The sequence below is a fragment of the Diadema antillarum genome, unplaced genomic scaffold (assembly GCF_040938485.1).
Source record: "Diadema antillarum isolate AM-2024a unplaced genomic scaffold, OU_Dant_1.0 scf00000162, whole genome shotgun sequence".
Lineage (NCBI taxonomy): Eukaryota > Metazoa > Echinodermata > Echinoidea > Diadematoida > Diadematidae > Diadema > Diadema antillarum.
In genome coordinates this window covers 2,640,070-2,657,616 of record NW_027271051.1, presented here as the reverse complement: position 1 = coordinate 2,657,616, position 17,547 = coordinate 2,640,070, and the positions used below count along the sequence as shown (strand labels likewise).

At 37.8% G+C, this 17,547-nt stretch overlaps 1 protein-coding gene across 1 annotated transcript; it reads right to left on the bottom strand.

Moving 5' to 3' along the window:
* Positions 1-1,477: 1,477 nt before the first annotated feature.
* On the bottom strand, positions 1,478-16,204 carry LOC139722269 (uncharacterized). Its single transcript, XM_071633578.1, has 9 exons — positions 16,080-16,204; positions 14,162-14,299; positions 13,126-13,232; positions 12,057-12,248; positions 11,256-11,381; positions 5,024-5,130; positions 4,153-4,306; positions 2,964-3,093; positions 1,478-1,569 (listed from the first exon to the last, which is right to left on the bottom strand). Exons 1-9 carry the CDS (start codon positions 16,138-16,140, stop codon positions 1,478-1,480), a joined length of 1,107 nt encoding a protein of 368 aa, XP_071489679.1. The 5' UTR covers positions 16,141-16,204.
* Positions 16,205-17,547: the final 1,343 nt, after the last annotated feature.

Below are 17,547 nucleotides of genomic sequence, written 5' to 3'. Positions count from 1 at the left end.
AAAATCACCTGAAAATTTTGATTTCTGATTTTTTCAAAAAACCTCAATATCATCCCTGCATAGCACAAATAATGCATGCACACTGGATTGCAAGCATATATACAATATTATCATAAGATATATCTAGGAGGAATATGTGAATTGAAGCAGCCTGAAACCCCAGTGAAACAAATCCACAGACATATTTGCATCGTAGTAAACTGGCTTCATGGATACAGCAAAAGTGCCGAACTTGAAGACGTTGAGTCAAATATTTTGTCTATTACAAGCACAAGCACAGGAGGTTTAGACTTGACCTCAAACATTTTACTTTGCAAGATGTATCCATCCCCCACCCCCCCCCCCTTTCCCCACTACACACACACACATACACACACACACATCATGCCTTTCAATTGCCAAGTTTGGCTAAAGTTTGGCAAACACTGATATTTCAGAATTTGGCAGTGACCTTTGACCTTGACTCAATCTGTCATAAATTCCAATAGGTGAACTACCACATATAGATGTCTTACCTTGAAACCATGTACGACTATCAAAGCACCAATTATCACAGCACATTTTAATTTCTAATACCCTCTACTTACAAAAGTCAATAAAAACAAGTGTCAGATATATGCAACTTTGTAATAAACAAGAACACCCTACATCACCATTTTAATTGAATGCTACAGCCATTTGCGCAAACATACTTTGAGACACTGGAACAACCAACACACTCTGAAAGAAGTATTTTACAAATAACTTCCAATGCAAAATGTACAACTTTGCATCAGTGATAGTCATAAATCTATTTTCCTCATATTGTTTTGAAGGTCAAAACTGAAATGTGTGTATTGACCTGCTGTAGCCCATCTCATCACATTATTTCCCCCAAATTGCCAGTAACATTTCTAAATGACTACTGACTATAAGCACAATTGCAAATTGCCATTGAGGTCAAAGTGGCAGAATTACATAGAAGTGGTGAAAATGTCAGTTTTCCTACCGCACATGAGTCAACTCAGTGGACTCTCGTAATAAACTCATGGGGATAAAACATCACTTCTTTACATTGAAATTGTGGTACTTGTACATCACGGTTTGGAAGAAAAAAAAAAGATACATATAAAGCGTGAAAACTCTGAACTCTGGGGCAAGAAAAATGTATTTTGCTATGACAGGAGATTGTTATACAGGGGAAACCTTATTATAATGAACTGCTTGAAACCACTGAAATTTCTTTGTTATATCAGGGCTTAACGTGACAAAAGAAAATAAAAGGAATGGGACTTGCTAAATTACCTCATTATAAAGTGCATCAAGTATCTTCACCACATCCGACCGCATTATAACAATTCTCCACTGTATCAGTTTTCTGTATGAAGAGAGTGCAACGTACCAGGATGCTGCAGAGGCGTAAACCCTTCCAACAAATTCCCTGAACTGCACTGATACACGTACAAAACTACCAAATTTGGGAGAAAGATAGCTTCTTTCACTTTGAGAACATCTTGGCATAGGCTTGCTTCTCTTTCTTCTTCCTCTCCTGGATGAAATGTTTGGCTCGCTTCAGCTCATTACCTGCAGCTGAAATCAAATCAGGATTAAATTTAAGATGATGAGAGACAATGGAGTGGCTGCATCACTTCTGGCAACTTTTAGTGATGCATATAAGCTCTGAAGAGTGTATGATGATCCACACAAAATGTACATGACATATTCTATGTGCAAACTATTCATATATTTGTGTATAATGAATGTATATGCAATAGGAGAATAAATAAAAACAAATCAAATATCAACTTTCGTATCATAAAACATGTGCCGACCATTCATTGCAAGCAAATTTGGCATATTCTAATCACCATCAGTCACATAACACTTCAATATTGATAAAGAATACATACATTCCATATTCTTAACAGATAATGCCCATGCAGAATGTTGCACACTTTCTTTCTGTCAGGATACATACATGAAGTAGTGAACAGAAAGTACAATAAAATGACCTGAACAGTGCTGACAACTCCATGCTTACTAATCCTTTAAACATTTATGCATCTATTATATCAACATTTTCACAAATGAAGAGTGATCACATCAGGGGAAAAAGCAGGGAAGGGCAAAGTAATTGTAAAAATAATTTGTACTGTCGTCCGATTTCAGAATGGCTCTGAATATTGGTAACCTTATTTTGGCAGTAGCAAAGCATCAGAACGCTCCAACATAAAATCACTGTGAAAATTACTGTAATTCTTCCATTCCTGTTTAATATTTCTTAAAGGGGATGGCTAGTAACCGATCAGTGGGAATCGGTGGGAATGCTGAGGGATGATTGTTCCAATCCTTGTGGGATTCATTTAAGAGTACATTATATATCTACTGTTGTGTGAAAATTATTTGCTTCAGAACGGTCTCATATTCAAGTAATGTGCAGATTAATGCCCCGTCACTGACCAGGGACGCTTACCTGGAAACATTAAACCGCACATTACTTGAATATGAGACCATTCTGAAGCAAATAATTTTCACACAAGAATAGATATATAATGTACTCTTAAATGAATCCCACAAGGATTGGAACAATCATCCTCCTGCATTCCCACTGGTTCCCACTGATCAGTTACTAGCCATCCCCTTTAAAAGCATTTACACGTGCAGCTTGCAGCTGTGTCCAATGCAGATCTGCATTCACACATAAAAATCATAATTATTTATTCACACAAACTTGGTTGGCTGCTAAGTCCCAACACATAAAACATACAGATCCCTGGTATAAGACAAAATTTCTATGACATAATTCTTGCTCCAAATATTTGTCACTGCTACATAAGCTTCAATTATAGGATCCTTTAATGTTGGACATCATTGCCACTGTAGCCACTGCAGACACCTTCCTCCCCATTCCCCCTCGGTGTTACATGTACATGTTCTATTATGATAATATTATGATAATTATAACAATCCTGTAATTAACTTACCCTTGTTGTCAGGTTCCCTTTGTAAGGCTGCCTCAAAATCCTCAATGGCGCCCTGGTAGTTCTTCATGTTCATCTGTGCCTTGCCTCTTCGGAACCAGCCCTTGGCGCTGTCCCTGTCAATAAGCAGAGCCTACAGGGACGGACAGAATGGGAATCAGCTGGCTTACTACACTGTGTGTGGACACTCCTGTCAGACAGGTTCACCCATTATGGCTGCATGTTCCTAGCGAACTCTACTTTCACTAAAGATGCCCTGACATCTTCAGACAAGACAAGGTCATACACTACAATGGAAAAGTCCATTATACCATTTAGCATATTAACACAAGAATAGATGAACACATCTGGACAGAAAGAGAGGAAAGAGAGGAACTGAAAATTCCTCAATCTATTTATGGTAGTTTCCACTCTAAACTGACTCATTAATTGCTTATATGATTCATTCATTGACCACTGCATTCAATGAATGTTTTTGACAGGAACATCGCCAAATAAATTCAAACCATTGCACATATCACAATGTAAAAACAAGAATGATGTGATGCTGCTTCCACTTCACTGACATTGCCTGATGACCAACTGCACTATAATGATGAAAGCAAAAACAATCAAGATCAAGAAAATTATGATATGATATTATGCCTTCACTGCCAGCACGTGGTAACAGAACAGAAATAAATATGAAATAAGAAATAAACATATGAGGTCCATTGCTACACCTAAGTGGGCTTCCTAATTCCAAACATAGGTCAAGTTTTGATTGCTGAATGCTGATGAAAAGCTTGGCAAGCTAAGTGCCTAGGCACAAAGTGGATCACCTATGTTGTACGTTAGCCCAGTGATGGTATGCTGCCCTCTTTTGTTGTGCAACTGTCAACTGAGTGATACTTGTACAGTAGCATATGTTGGAGCGATGCTCAGCCAAGGATATGAATATGCTTTGAGATTAGGGTTAGGATTAGGGTTAGGATTAGGGTTAGAGTTAGGGTAAGATTGATCTCGTGTCCTAGGGCAATAAACTGAGTAAACTCTGACCCTCATCCTAAATCACATTTATATCCTCGGCTGAGCATAGCTCAAACATTATGCTACCTACTTGTACCAGGAAAATCAACAGTCCTCATCAAGACTACTGCCACACACCACACACGGTGCATGGCAGACTGCCCACTAGAGGGCGCCAACCTACCTTGTCACACTGCTCAATGGCATCCTGATTCAAGTTCTGCTCCAGTTTGCAGGCAGCCAGATTGAGCCTAAGAGGCAGGTAGCTTAGGAGGACCTTTTTCCTCTCCTCTGGTGAATCTTTCAGCTCTTTGTCTATATCCACAAAGTCAAGATACCTAGAAATGAATTGCAACAACAAACATTGCATGAAATCTAAATCATAGTTTAAAAAAAAGAAAATGAAAAAGAAAGGAAGTAACCCTCCCCCCCCCCCCCCCCCATCAACCTAAGAGCTGCTTCTTATCCAAGCACTCTAACTTATGACTGAAAGCACAGTAAATATAGAATAGGGTATTTTGCAATCTGCAGCTGGGTGTTGAATATTGGTGCCTATTCAGGGCTTGTGAGAAATTTGGCGTAGCTGACATGACTTTATAGAATAGAATAGACAAAATAGACTTCATTTAACATATTCAAAACTACTTCTGTTTAATTACACTTTGGAATAACAAAAAAATCACTCCAAGCTACAACAGAAAGCCTGTAGATCATCCTTTGTCATATCAGTCTCCTTGATATGAAATCTTCAAAAAGAATACAGTGCACACCCATTATAACAAATATGGTTATAACAAAATTCTCATTACAATGAAGTGAAAATTCAGGTCCCAAAATTATCATCTACTATATATATTAACCTGTTGAGAAGGGGCTGATTTTGCTATAACATGCATTTCCCATAGACACCCGCCCGAGTATACTCGGGACTAGTCTTCAACGGGTTAATATACTTAACAGTTTGACTACAACAAAATTTCGATATAATGAAGGAAAAAACGATGGTTCCGACGACTTTGTTATAAGAACAGTGCCATGATGGATCATCTTCTCACCTTATTGCCTTCTCGTACTTCTGTGCAGCTACGCCGTAGTCCTTGGTCTTGTACTTGCCATTTCCAATCTCCTTCAGTTTTAATGCCACTTCTATGACCTTCTCGTACTGAGAGATGTGTGGTCACAGGAGGGTTTGAATTGTTGGGGACGAGGAAGGTCCATTAATGGATGTGGTAGGGGATGGTGGAAATAAGCACACAGAAAACGCCATGAGAATCCATCGTGATAATGGATCAAAAGGAATTAAACCCATATTGTCACTGATATCTTTGTCTGGAATATGTTCATCATAGACACGTTCATAATTTCAAATGTTCACCTTAAAGATTGTGTGAAGTGCCTTGCACATCTGAAAAAAACTGCTATTAACTGTACTAAATTTAATCCAAGCCATCGAGTAGTTGCAGGGGAAAAGAACATCATGGAGAAGGTCTTTCAAGTGAAAGAGGGAATGTAAAAAGTATAATTATGGTGAATAGTATGAGAAAAAAAATCAAACCACAATATTGGCTGACAGTTCAGCTGCAAAACATCATTCCGCCTGAATCATCTCAGTTAAGTAACAAGGAAAAGTAGAAATTACGCGGTGCGTAATATATGTCCCCGCCGGAAGTAGCATTTTGTAGCAAAATGTGCAATATAGGTAAAAAATCAAGGTCAAAGGTCAAAGAAGTCAAAGGTCAAAATTCTGTGTAAAAGTTTTGAAGCCCTCACCTAGTGCCATCACATAAAGCAAACGGAATCGAAATCGGGTTAGAAATGGCGAAGGAGTAGCATTTTGTAGCCAATGTACAATATAGGTCAAAAATCAAGGTCAAAGGTCAAAGAAGGCAAAGGTCAAAATTCTGTGTAGAAGTTTTGAAGCCCTCACCTAGTGCCATCACATAAAGCAAACGGAATCGAAATCGGGTTAGAAATGGCGAAGGAGTAGCATTTTGTAGCAAAATGAACAATATAGGTCAAAAATCAAGGTCAAAGGTCACAGAAGGCAAAGGTCAAAATTCTGTGTAGAAGTTTTGAAGCCCTCACCTAGTGCCATCACATAAAGCAAACGGAATCGAAATCGGGTTAGAAATGGCGAAGGAGTAGCATTTTGTAGCAAAATGTACAATATAGGTCAAAAATCAAGGTCAAAGGTCAAAGAAGGCAAAGGTCAAAATTCTGTGTAGAAGTTTTGAAGCCCTCACCTAGTGCCATCACATAAAGCAAACGGAATCGAAATCGGGTTAGAAATGGCGAAGGAGTAGCATTTTGTAGCAAAATGTACAATATAGGGGCATTTCTGTGAGTTGTGCGACATGACCACCAAAATTTTACCCGCATATTTCAGGGCAACTGATAATCTTACTTTGTTAGCCATAGTTTGAAGTGTGTGAAACCAACTTTACCTTTAAGAAAAGTTCCCTTTTGTGCATTTTTATACCTTTTGAAACCAGAAAGCATTTTTGACCTAAAAATCCCTAAAAATGCATTGATGTTGCTCTTTGTGATTATTTTTTATATTTGAGGCTCAAATCAAACTTTGTTTGGTTTTACAAATCAAAAATATATTAATCTAGCAGTAAATAAAGTGGAGACCTCGATATAAGATATGTACTTCGGACACCAGCGTGCTCTTACATAGCTCGAGAAGCTGCTGTAACGTGAGTTACCGAAACATGAACTTTTTAACCTAGCAATTTTACTATGCTCAACTGAGACATGGTATTTTGGATTATCAAATAACTATGCAGCACACATCCAAGAAATATGATGGGACTTATAGTCTTTGCTTCAAATTCTCATAACAGAGGTCTTAAAATTGTAACGTGAGTTACCATGTAACGTGAGTTACCACAATGTAACGTGAGTTACCGACATGATTTTTCTTTAATACCAAGAAATGATATGAAGGTTGTGGTTGTAAGTAACCAATGAGTACATGATTACTGAACTCTTGTATTAAGATTCTATTTCCAGTAGATTGTTATTCTCTTGGTCTCTCTCTATCACCAAACCAACTGGTCTACATGTACAATGTATTAATTACACATGTTCATCACATAAAGGACAAGTTCACCTTCATAAACATAAGGATTGAGAGAATGTAGCAATATTAGTAGAACACATCATTGAAAGTTTGAGGAAAATCAGACAATCCGTTCAAAAGTTATGAATTTTTGAAGTTTTTGTGCAGTACCCGCTGGATGAGAAGGCTACTGCAGTGTATGAATAACTTAGATGTCACATGCATACAACAATATAAGGAAAATATAAAGAAAATTTCACAAAATTCCATCTTTTGAAAAAAGTACACATTCCCCTGACTCGTTACCGATAAATGTTATGGGTAATATTATTCCCCCTGCCTTTAGAAAGAGGCAAGTCGATTGCTCTTTTATTACGCGAAAAAAGTGAAAATATGTTGAATTTTCTTTTATATTTTCTTTATACTGTTGTACGCATATGACTCACAAGCTGTAGTAGTCTCCTCATCCAGCGGTTCCAACACAAAAATTTAAAAAATTCATAACTTTTGCATCGATTGTCCAATTTTCCTCAAACTTTCACTGATGTGTTCTACTAATATTGTTGCATTTTCTCAATCCTTATGTTTATGAAGGTGAACTTGTCCTTTAACTTCTGAAAGAAACTGTTCCATATTTACTATTTAATATTACAATGCATGTATACTGATCTGTTACGAAAGTTGTTAAAAGACATTTCTTCTAAAGTTGCATGGACCTTGTTCCAGCAAATTATCAAAATTTTGTGATAACTATTAATAGCCTCCTGATTGGGATAATCACTGCATGATTACTCTTGAAAAGTTCTTGTTTTTGTAATTCAAGTGATTACTATTTGACATTTCATAGTTTATATCTACCTGTATAGACCAAAGCCATTGTTTATGAGGCTGAAACATTTACATGTATGAACAGAATTTTAAGATTGGAGCTCGCTTCCTGCTATTTTTTCTGAGATTTTTGAGAACTGCACATTGTTAATTTGACACGCTTATGTGTTTTATACTATTCTACTGTGAGGTTTTAGCTATATTGTTGCAAAATCCTACAATGAAACTTTTCCATGTTTACTATAATTTACTTTACATGCTGATCTATTACCAAAAACTTGTTGAATGTGAACCTCATTATCAGACATTTTCTTTAAGAGCTGGACAGTCATGTACCTTAAAGCAAACTATCAACATTTTGTGATATTGATAGTTAGCCTCCTGATCACAAAATATTTACTATTCATGTTTTTCATTGGGATTTACTGCTTCAGTCTGCTTGATTACTCTAGAAAATACTAGTATACTTTTTACATGTATGTACAATTTAAATAATGGCTACTTGACATTTCATAGACCAAAGCCATTGTTTTTTAAGGCTTAAACATTTATGAACATGTTTTATTAAACTGATCAATACTGGTAGCAGATAACTAAAATTTATCTGCAGTTCTGTAATTCAAGTCTAATTTCTGTACCAGTTTAGTATAAGAATTTGTAAACAAATCAAACATACAAACAACTGATTATTGAGTAATTCAAACAATTATCAAATAATTGGAATATAAATTGCATTGTTTAAAAGTTAAAAGATTTATTGAAATATTCATTTCTGAACCTTTAAACTCTCCACAGACTACATGTACAGGTCTCTAGTCTCGTGACTCAGTGTATTAAATGGAATAGTTTATGGATGACTTGTTTTATTTAGATAGCCTGAAATCCATTTAAATCTAGTAAAATAAAAAAACAATCAAATCAAATTCTCAATTAAATCCTCAATTTCTGATGCATTTGTTAACTGGAAAAGAGTGTAATTTAATGAAATAGACTCTGTTTCATATCATTTTGTTGAATACAATTTTTGTCTCAGTACAAATGAAAGCTTGGAAAACGACTCAATTAAAAATGAAATTTATCTTCAAGTTGGTATTCTAAATGTAAAGTTTCCTGCCTTTTGGTAATCTCATGGATAAAATGGGATTAATTACCGTCAGATCAATGTTCAAATAAATTTAGATTCTTTATTCATGGAGTTTGTTTGTGAAAAAAAGTTGTCTTGGTAAGTTTTCTTTGGATTATTAAGACAAAAAATCGTCTTGTGATCATGTGGACAAACTGTAACGTGAGTTACCGTAACGTGAGTTACCGCTTCACATGACGATACCTGGAGAATGTAAGACAATTTGAATTTTTACCATACTCGGTGATGTATGTTGTTAGTCCATGACTTTGACACAATAGACTTTAAAGTCTCTCTGTTTCTTGTTTGAGGAAACTTTTGAATATAAGACATGCCAAATTTTTGCATGTCCAAATTATGTAACGTGAATTACCGACATTTGGAGTGTTTTTTCTCATAGTTCTCATAAGAGTCTGTGGATGTAATGTTGCTGTGAGGTAGGATGGAGGTGCATGATACTCATTCACATATAGTAACTCATATCACTAATTAGGTTTTAAGGATATTTATCTCAACGACCTAATTTTGAGTTCAAAATGTAACGTGAGTTACCGTGGAAATGCCCATAGGTCAAAGGTCAAGGTCAAAGGTCACGACTGAAATTCTGTGTAGAAGTTTCAAAGCTCCCATGTAGTGCTATCATATAAAGCAAACAGAATCAAAATTGGCTCATAAATGACAGAGAAGTAGCAAATTGAAGATTTTGATCACACACGGACGCACACACGGACACACGGACGGACGGACACACAGACGGACGGACGGACGGACGGACGGACACACGGACACACACACGTACGGAGCCCGTTTCATAGTCCCCTGCTCGAACTCGTTCGGCGGGGACAATAATGATTTCCCTTTGTACCGTCTGTCCTATGATTCATGAAGAAGGAATCATTACTAATTCAAAGCAATTTTCTCTTTGACTATGTTCAGAATTCAGCTTAGGTAATTTCTATCCATATGTTTAACAAAACAGAATGACAATTCCTCACCACTAACAGCACAACAATTACACATCAATAATATAAGTATGCCAATAAGTAAAGACACTAATACAAAATGATTTTATAGCTTAAAGAATAATACGTACAGGGGAAACTCTGTATAACGAACACTGATATAATGAGATATCGGTTATTACGAGGAAATTTTCCCAGTCCCAAATTCCCTTCCACACAAGTCTGTGTAAAATGCTACTCTTATAGCGAGATCGGCTATAACGAAATATTCAAATAACTGCTATAACGAGATAAATTTTGTGACTTCCAAACAAAGAAAAACATAGCCAATCTAACCTGTTATAACGAGGTAAAGCAGAATGTCTTCGGTACAGCTTTACTTCGCCTGTGCTATCATCTTCCGAGATTGTAAAGCTCAATGCGCCAAAAACTGTCTTGTACACACATAATTATTTTATTCAGTGCACTCCAGCTAGCACTGCATGTTGTACATGTATGTGTGTGTGTGCGCGCACACTGATACATGCAGAAAATGTGGTGGGATGGCCATATTACGTATACATGACATCATCATGACGTTTAGCAGGTGTGAGGCAATCTGATGCTGTGATTGGCTTTCTACGTAGGGAAATCCCCATCTTCACACACACGCAGTCATTATGTACAGTACATACAGAATGTGTCACATACACACACAGCATTGTGCAGACCATATTCAATCTTTCCACACAAGACACACCCATACTATAACCACATACACGTGTACCAATCCACAGATCACAATCTTGACACAATCGCAAGCTACATAAATTTACAAATTCAAACACCTACAATTAATAAGAAACACATTCTTGATATTGGATTTCATTGGTGAAAAACATCTTCTTACCCATAAAGGTGAGTAATTCCCCCACACACAATATCAAGTTATCAGTATGTGATGGGTAGTCCCACATGTGCAAATTAATGTCTTTATGTTATGCTTTCTTTTATGCCTACTGATATAACGAGATATCGGCTATAACGAGGAAAACGACTCGGTCCCGACCATCTCGTTATATCGAGTTTCCACTGTACTAATACTGTTGAAAGATAAGTTTCCTCCTTGATTTAAACAGCTAATAGTGGCATTGGAATAATGCATGGAACAACAGACAGCACAAAACATCAAGCTAAGTCTACATAATTAATGACATTTCCACAAAAGTGTTGAAACCTTCTTCCACGGAACTGGCATTACATTTTTTTTTTATCCACCATTTAATAGCATGAGGTTTAAAAGAATAATAACACATTTTGCTTGGCTGTACCTCTGACATTTTGAAGTCTGCATCCTCTGGAAAGTTGGGGAAGGCATCTCCGGTTCCGTCATCGACACAAGCCATCCCATCATCTTCTCCCGCCTTGAGTTCACCACAATCTGAGATCTCCACCGTCTACTTGCAAGACATATATGTATTGAGTTAAAACCTAATAAATGCAAACAAAGGAAAACTGACCAGAAATGTATGTAAGTCATAAGTGAACATTGAGCAAATCCCATTTTCTTTGCTCAGTTTTCACTCGTGACGATTAATAGTAGTTAGAGACAGTGTTTCATACACATAAAGCTACATCAATACAATCTACACAGATCTTTGAGTATGAATCGTTTTGAAAGAAAGACAACAAAAGGGCACTGTAAATTTAATTATTTAACAACAAAAAAAAAGGTATGATAAAAACAAATACAAGCTTCTGATACCCTTCCTCTTCCTTTTCACTACAATATTCAGGTTGTGGTCAGATCAGTCACTTTCCAAGAGTTTCTCTTGAAATAAATGGCAAGAATTCAACGACATTTTTGTGATTTTTTTTTCCCCGTTTTATTGTCTATTCTACTTGGCTAAATCAAACAATACTCATTATAATATAGTGGATTTTGCACGGACCATATTGAACTCATTATATTTAAAGTTCAAAGTTCAGTTTAGATTTTGATTGAGACATTCTTCAAAAAGATGCAGCATTTCATTCTATGATTTCTGAGAATGAAAAGAAAGGAAGCAAAAAAAAAAAAAATGCAACAACACTTTCCAGCTTGGGGCTTCCATGCTCTCTCTTGCTCTCACCTTGATGGGTACATCATTTTCTAGCGTCTTGCTGGCCTCGACTGCTCTCACCACACCCATTCCTTTCGCGACCCGTCCAAACACGACATGCTTGTCGTCCAGGTGAGGTGTCTCGGTGGTGGTGATGAAGAACTGGGAGCCGTTGGTGCCGGGACCAGAGTTCGCCATGCTCAGCAGACCAGGTCTGTCATGCTTTACAAAGACGTGCAATGTACAGCAATACATGTATTATGCAGAAAACATAGCAAACTATTTGTAAAATGCACTGTGAAAATTTGTTATCAGAGAGGAGTATTCTGTCTCCATGCGCTTGAAAGCAAAAGGAAATAATCACTGTCATGTGACCAGCTGAGATAAATAAAATGTAATTCTACACATTTCATATGCTACAAAACCTTTGAAGCAGGAGATGGCTACTTGGAAGGCATATGTCAGAGAGTTGAAGGGAATGGGCAAAAAGAGTGTACAATCAATTCACATTTTAGCAGATCAGGATGTCACAATGGTTTGGCACAATAGTCCAGAATCATTTTCTAGGCATTCTGAATCTTTGTTTGAAATAAGAGAATCAGATTAACATTAGAATAATTTTTACAAAGTCTGATCCAGCAATGAAATCAAGAAAGTGTTCCATAAAATATCTGTAACAGAATCTATTCTGCCTGGACACAGCTTGAACTGGTTATGACGACAAGTCACACTACAATGTATCAGTAATAAGTGATGTGGATCTGAAAATTGGTGCAATCAAATAATTTGTTCATTCTAATTTGACTCCTGATTCTTAGTGATACTACAAAAATGCGAGTCATTTTGACAAAATGTTGGTGCTACACAAATTACGGTAAGTGAAATGGAAAGTTGTGCACTGACATTCAACAACTGCCAGATTAAACACAATTTCTACCATAAAACATTGTGCATAAAATAGAGCAAACAGAATATTTACTGCCTTTATTTCTTGCTCCTATTTCACAGCAGAATTACTTTAAAATGTCTTTACAGTGAAATGAAACACATACAATGTATGACACTTTGATAATGATACTGCCGATAATGTTGATCTTACCTTGTGGATGAAGTTTTCGTCCTCAAATTTCTCTCCATATATACTCTCTCCTCCCGTTCCATTATGCATAGTGAAGTCACCTCCCTGAATCATGAAGTTCCTGATGACTAAAACAATAATGCATTGTAATACATAAGAAAAGAGAAATTAAACCACATATGTTTTACTTGACTGAATTCAAGGGTAGCCTGAGACTAGCAAAAATTGCAGCAGAATTTAACACATATCTTGTAAAACTTACACATGTTGTAGATAAAAACTTTCTGAATCATTCTACATGATATATCTGTATCTCAATTACATAATGATTGTAGACTTGCTTGAAGGTACTTTATGGAAAGTTTATGTAGTCTTTCCTTTGGGAAGCACGAAAAGAAGAAACATATAGTTGATTGTACGTCCATTTATATTAGTATGAATTTTGACAAAATTTGTACTGATTTGTAATTCTACTTTTACTTAATTCCAAGCAAAATCCTGTGTGTGGTAAAGTACTCCTTAATCTTACCACATACATTGCACACTTGAAGCGTATTCAAGTAACGGGAGTGACCTTACCCAATATGTCTATTTCGAGTCGTAATTCAATTGTTTTGAGCACGGACCATGTACTGTTTTCTTGTACATGTGTACCAAAGGTTTATCAAAGAATACACTATTTCAGTGAAAATGGTGTGATTGCACCAGAAATTATAAAGACACACAAAATATTACATTAGGTTTAAGAATGTGATATTACTCACCTCCTAGTAAAAAGTAAAGTATCCAAACGAAGCAACACATACATGCAAATCCTAAGGTGGTCAGACTGCTTCATATGTACACAAAACTCATTTTCCCCAAGATACTTGGAGTATTGGACATTGTAAAAATCATTTCCTACATATTTTACACACCTAGTACCAATTGCTCATACACTCTTTGACCAGTTTTTGTCACTGCAACTGTTCAAAGTACTGAATTTACTTTGATTTCAGTCATTTTTTCTGGGCTGCTCCACTGGCGCTAGACATCACTGAGTGGAAACCATACTCACCACGGTGGAATGTTGAGCCTTTGTAGTGAAGGGGTTTTCCACATTTTCCTTCCCCTTTCTCGCCAGTACACAGAGCCCTGAAGTTTTCTGCTGTCTTTGGAACATCTCTGGCAAACAGCTCAAACAAAATTCGACCAACTGTTGGAGAGAAGACAGCAAACTAGTGTAATGAGTATGAATGAATTGACCACAGCAGCATTCTGTTCTGGTCTGATCTGGTCCCCATCTGCAGGACAGAACAACATAAACAATCCTTCTTTCCTCACACGGTACGGCAGTGGAATAGCCTGCCCAAAGAGCTCATCCTGGCACCGACTGTAGAGGTCTTTCATCATCGCATGATGGAAGATGTGGAGTAAAATTTGGATCTAGCAACACAACAGGATTTCATTTGCACCATACATATTGTTAGAACTTATGCACTTGTCAATGTAATGACTCACCCCACTACCCCCAGACATGGGTGCGTCATTTCCTCGTTTGGTCCGTCAAATTTGTGACCCAGGTGTGCGTCATTTTACCAGCTATGTCCGTCAAATTTTTGACCGAGAGGTGCGTCAAAATCCCATCATTATCATCAAATTTTTGACCGAGGGGTGCGTCATGGTATGCACTTGGCTATGGAAAACTGCACGCATTTTTGCACGCTACCAGTACCGGATACACGTATGTACCGCGAGTGAATTTACAGTGAGCGCTTTCCCGCGGCGGCAAGTGAAAATCAAAGTCGGGAAGCGTTTTGGAGTAGGCCTAAGAGGGAAAAATGCTTGCCCGAATCTGGCAAGCAAATGATTTAAAAGCCACCCTTTCTCCTCACATTTTCTTTCCAACAAACTCATGAAATCACGCATACTCAATCTCAAGCCAGACGGACTGTTTAGCGATATAACGACTTCAACCTCACAGTACTAAATAGTAAAATCAAAGATCGTATACGGAATTCCGTATACGATCTTTGGTATACCGTTGCGTGGTGCGTACTGCGCGTACCTGCAGTAGCAGGCAAGTCGAGTGTTAGTGGTGCGCGACTCGCTCGCTAACGCTGTGCAATTCGCAAGTGAGCAGCGTGCTCGTTATTCCTCATCGAACGTACATCGTCCATTTGTTGCATTCAACCGGACTAGAAATGGCCGCGCACATACAGCGCATCTGCAGACAAGTCATGGCCAGGTGACTATGGATTGCATGCACACATACATTCGGAATATCGTAGCAGCAGAGTGATGTACGGTGAATGACGGTATGGTGCTAGTAATACAGGGCCAGGGTAAGGGAAACTTGCCGAAACTTTGACAAATTGTGTTTACGAACCGAAAGAAAATTAAATTGCGTGAATAAGGCGTATGCAAAAATCCTTTCAGTATTTACGGGGTGCGTCAAATGTACCGAGGATGTCCGTCAAGAAAGTGACCTAGGTGTTCGTCAAAAACCCGGTGTTGTCCGTCAAAAAAGTGACTGTGGTGTTCGTCAAAAACCCCGTGTGGTCCGTCAAAAAGTGACTGTGGGGGTGCGTCAAAAACCCCGTGTGGTCAGTCAAAAAATGACCATGACGCACCCATGTCCGGGGGTAGTGGGGTGCGTCATTACATTGACAAGTGCATTAGATATAATATCAATAATTATGCACGTGCACCTAGCGTCCAGGCACTTGCACGCTCGGGTGCCCTTGTGATACATATGCACAGACAAACACACACACACACACACACACAAGTATATCTGCAGGAATCTTCGGGATTGAAGGAGGCAGAACTAACAAAAGAAGAAGAAGAATACTGAATGAATGAACAAGATTTTTTGTTTCTTGTCAGTAGCCCTACATGAAACTTAACGTATGGTACTACATACAATAGATGGTAAGCACTTCGCCTACCGAATTGCACGTGGGTGACTTACTAGATCTACATTGTTTACCTACCTTTTTCTCCTCCAATACTAATATCAAAGTATGTTCTGGGATTTTGCACTTCGTTGGTCATGTTGACTGAATTCGACCAGTTCAAGGCTCTCTAAACTCTCAGGACAGATTTCAACGACACGATCAACTGATAGTTCTGTTCTTCCACTTTCGCAGTTGATCATGAGCAATCAATCATCAAAGCACCGATAGCGACGAAGGTGATCAGACGCACGTGCCGCGCGCACGTTGTGTTGTACTACTTTCGGCGATCTCCACAACCGACCCGAATTTCGAACGAACGGTGCGGTGGAGATTGAGAATGGAGCTGTGGAGATCAGTCGTCTTGACTCTCATCTGTGTTTGTTGGAGGCGAGGATGAACTGCTGACTGTAGAGCAGTGATCTCGAGGGTCTTGATAGTCGTAGCGTACTTCAGTCATTCTTGAACTCATCAATATAATGAGATGAATCAGATATCAAAATTATGGATGTTTCTATTGGCAACGCAAGTTTGATACCATCCTCCAAAGAGCAGCAACAACATGCTATACAATAGCAAGGGGGGGGGGGGATAATGAGCTCTGTCGATTAACATTTTCTTTATAAATCAGATTTCAGAGTCCATAAAATTTCATACATGTACCAGGTAAACTGATCTACCTACAGACAGTTCCCAGTTTAGGCTTATTCAAAGGTGAATGAAACCGAAACATATATGAGATGAGAAGACTACAACAGATTGTGACGTCACGCATCGACAATACAGAAAATGCAGAAAATATTAAGAGAGTCCCCCCCCCCCCAAAAAAAAAAAAAAAAGAGAAAAAAGGAAAAAAAGAAGAAGAAGAGGTATAGCAGGGAGGTAGGACACTCGACGGTGTCACAAGACACAGGCCTAATGAAATTCAGTACCCGGTCATTCTCTCACTTCCCTCCAGGTATTTCTAACATTTCCACCATTCCAGGTCTTCTCCGATCTTTAGAGTCAACTTAGAAGGGGTGGATTTCCACTGTATAATAATTGAACCTTAAAGAGGAGTTCGGGACTAGTTAAAATTAGTCAAGTCTGGAAAGAAAGTGAAAGTTTGATCAAAATCGGATATACAAATTAGGGAAGATATGCATGCAGAACATCTCTCGCACAGTTGATATGAAAATGCAAATGGGAGCCTGATGCAGATGCCATCGACTCACAATTTTCTACTGGTATAGTATACAAACAAACAAAAATTCAATGACGAAAATTCAATTGATAGGCCTATGCTATAAAAATTTAAAACATAATAACGGTTGACTCAGTTCATAATGGTATATGATCAGTCAGATATAATATTACAGCTTCAGAATAGCCATAATTGCGTACGAAAAAGAATTAGAAATTCAAAGAAATTTTGCGAACAGCTTAACATAACATGGTTTTGTTCAGAGTTGGCCCTAATTATACACAATAAACAGAACATTGGAATGATGCTTTCACTTCAGTCAGA

Coding starts and splice junctions, on each gene's coding strand:
- LOC139722269 (XM_071633578.1), bottom strand. CDS start 16,140: ATGACCAACGAAGTGCAAAATCCCAGAACATACTTTGATATTAGTATT. Junction 13,233..14,161: donor AGGCTCAACATTCCACCGTG/GTGAGTATGGTT, acceptor TTATTGTTTTAG/TCATCAGGAACTTCATGATT. Junction 5,131..11,255: donor CAGACTTCAAAATGTCAGAG/GTACAGCCAAGC, acceptor CACATCTCTCAG/TACGAGAAGGTCATAGAAGT.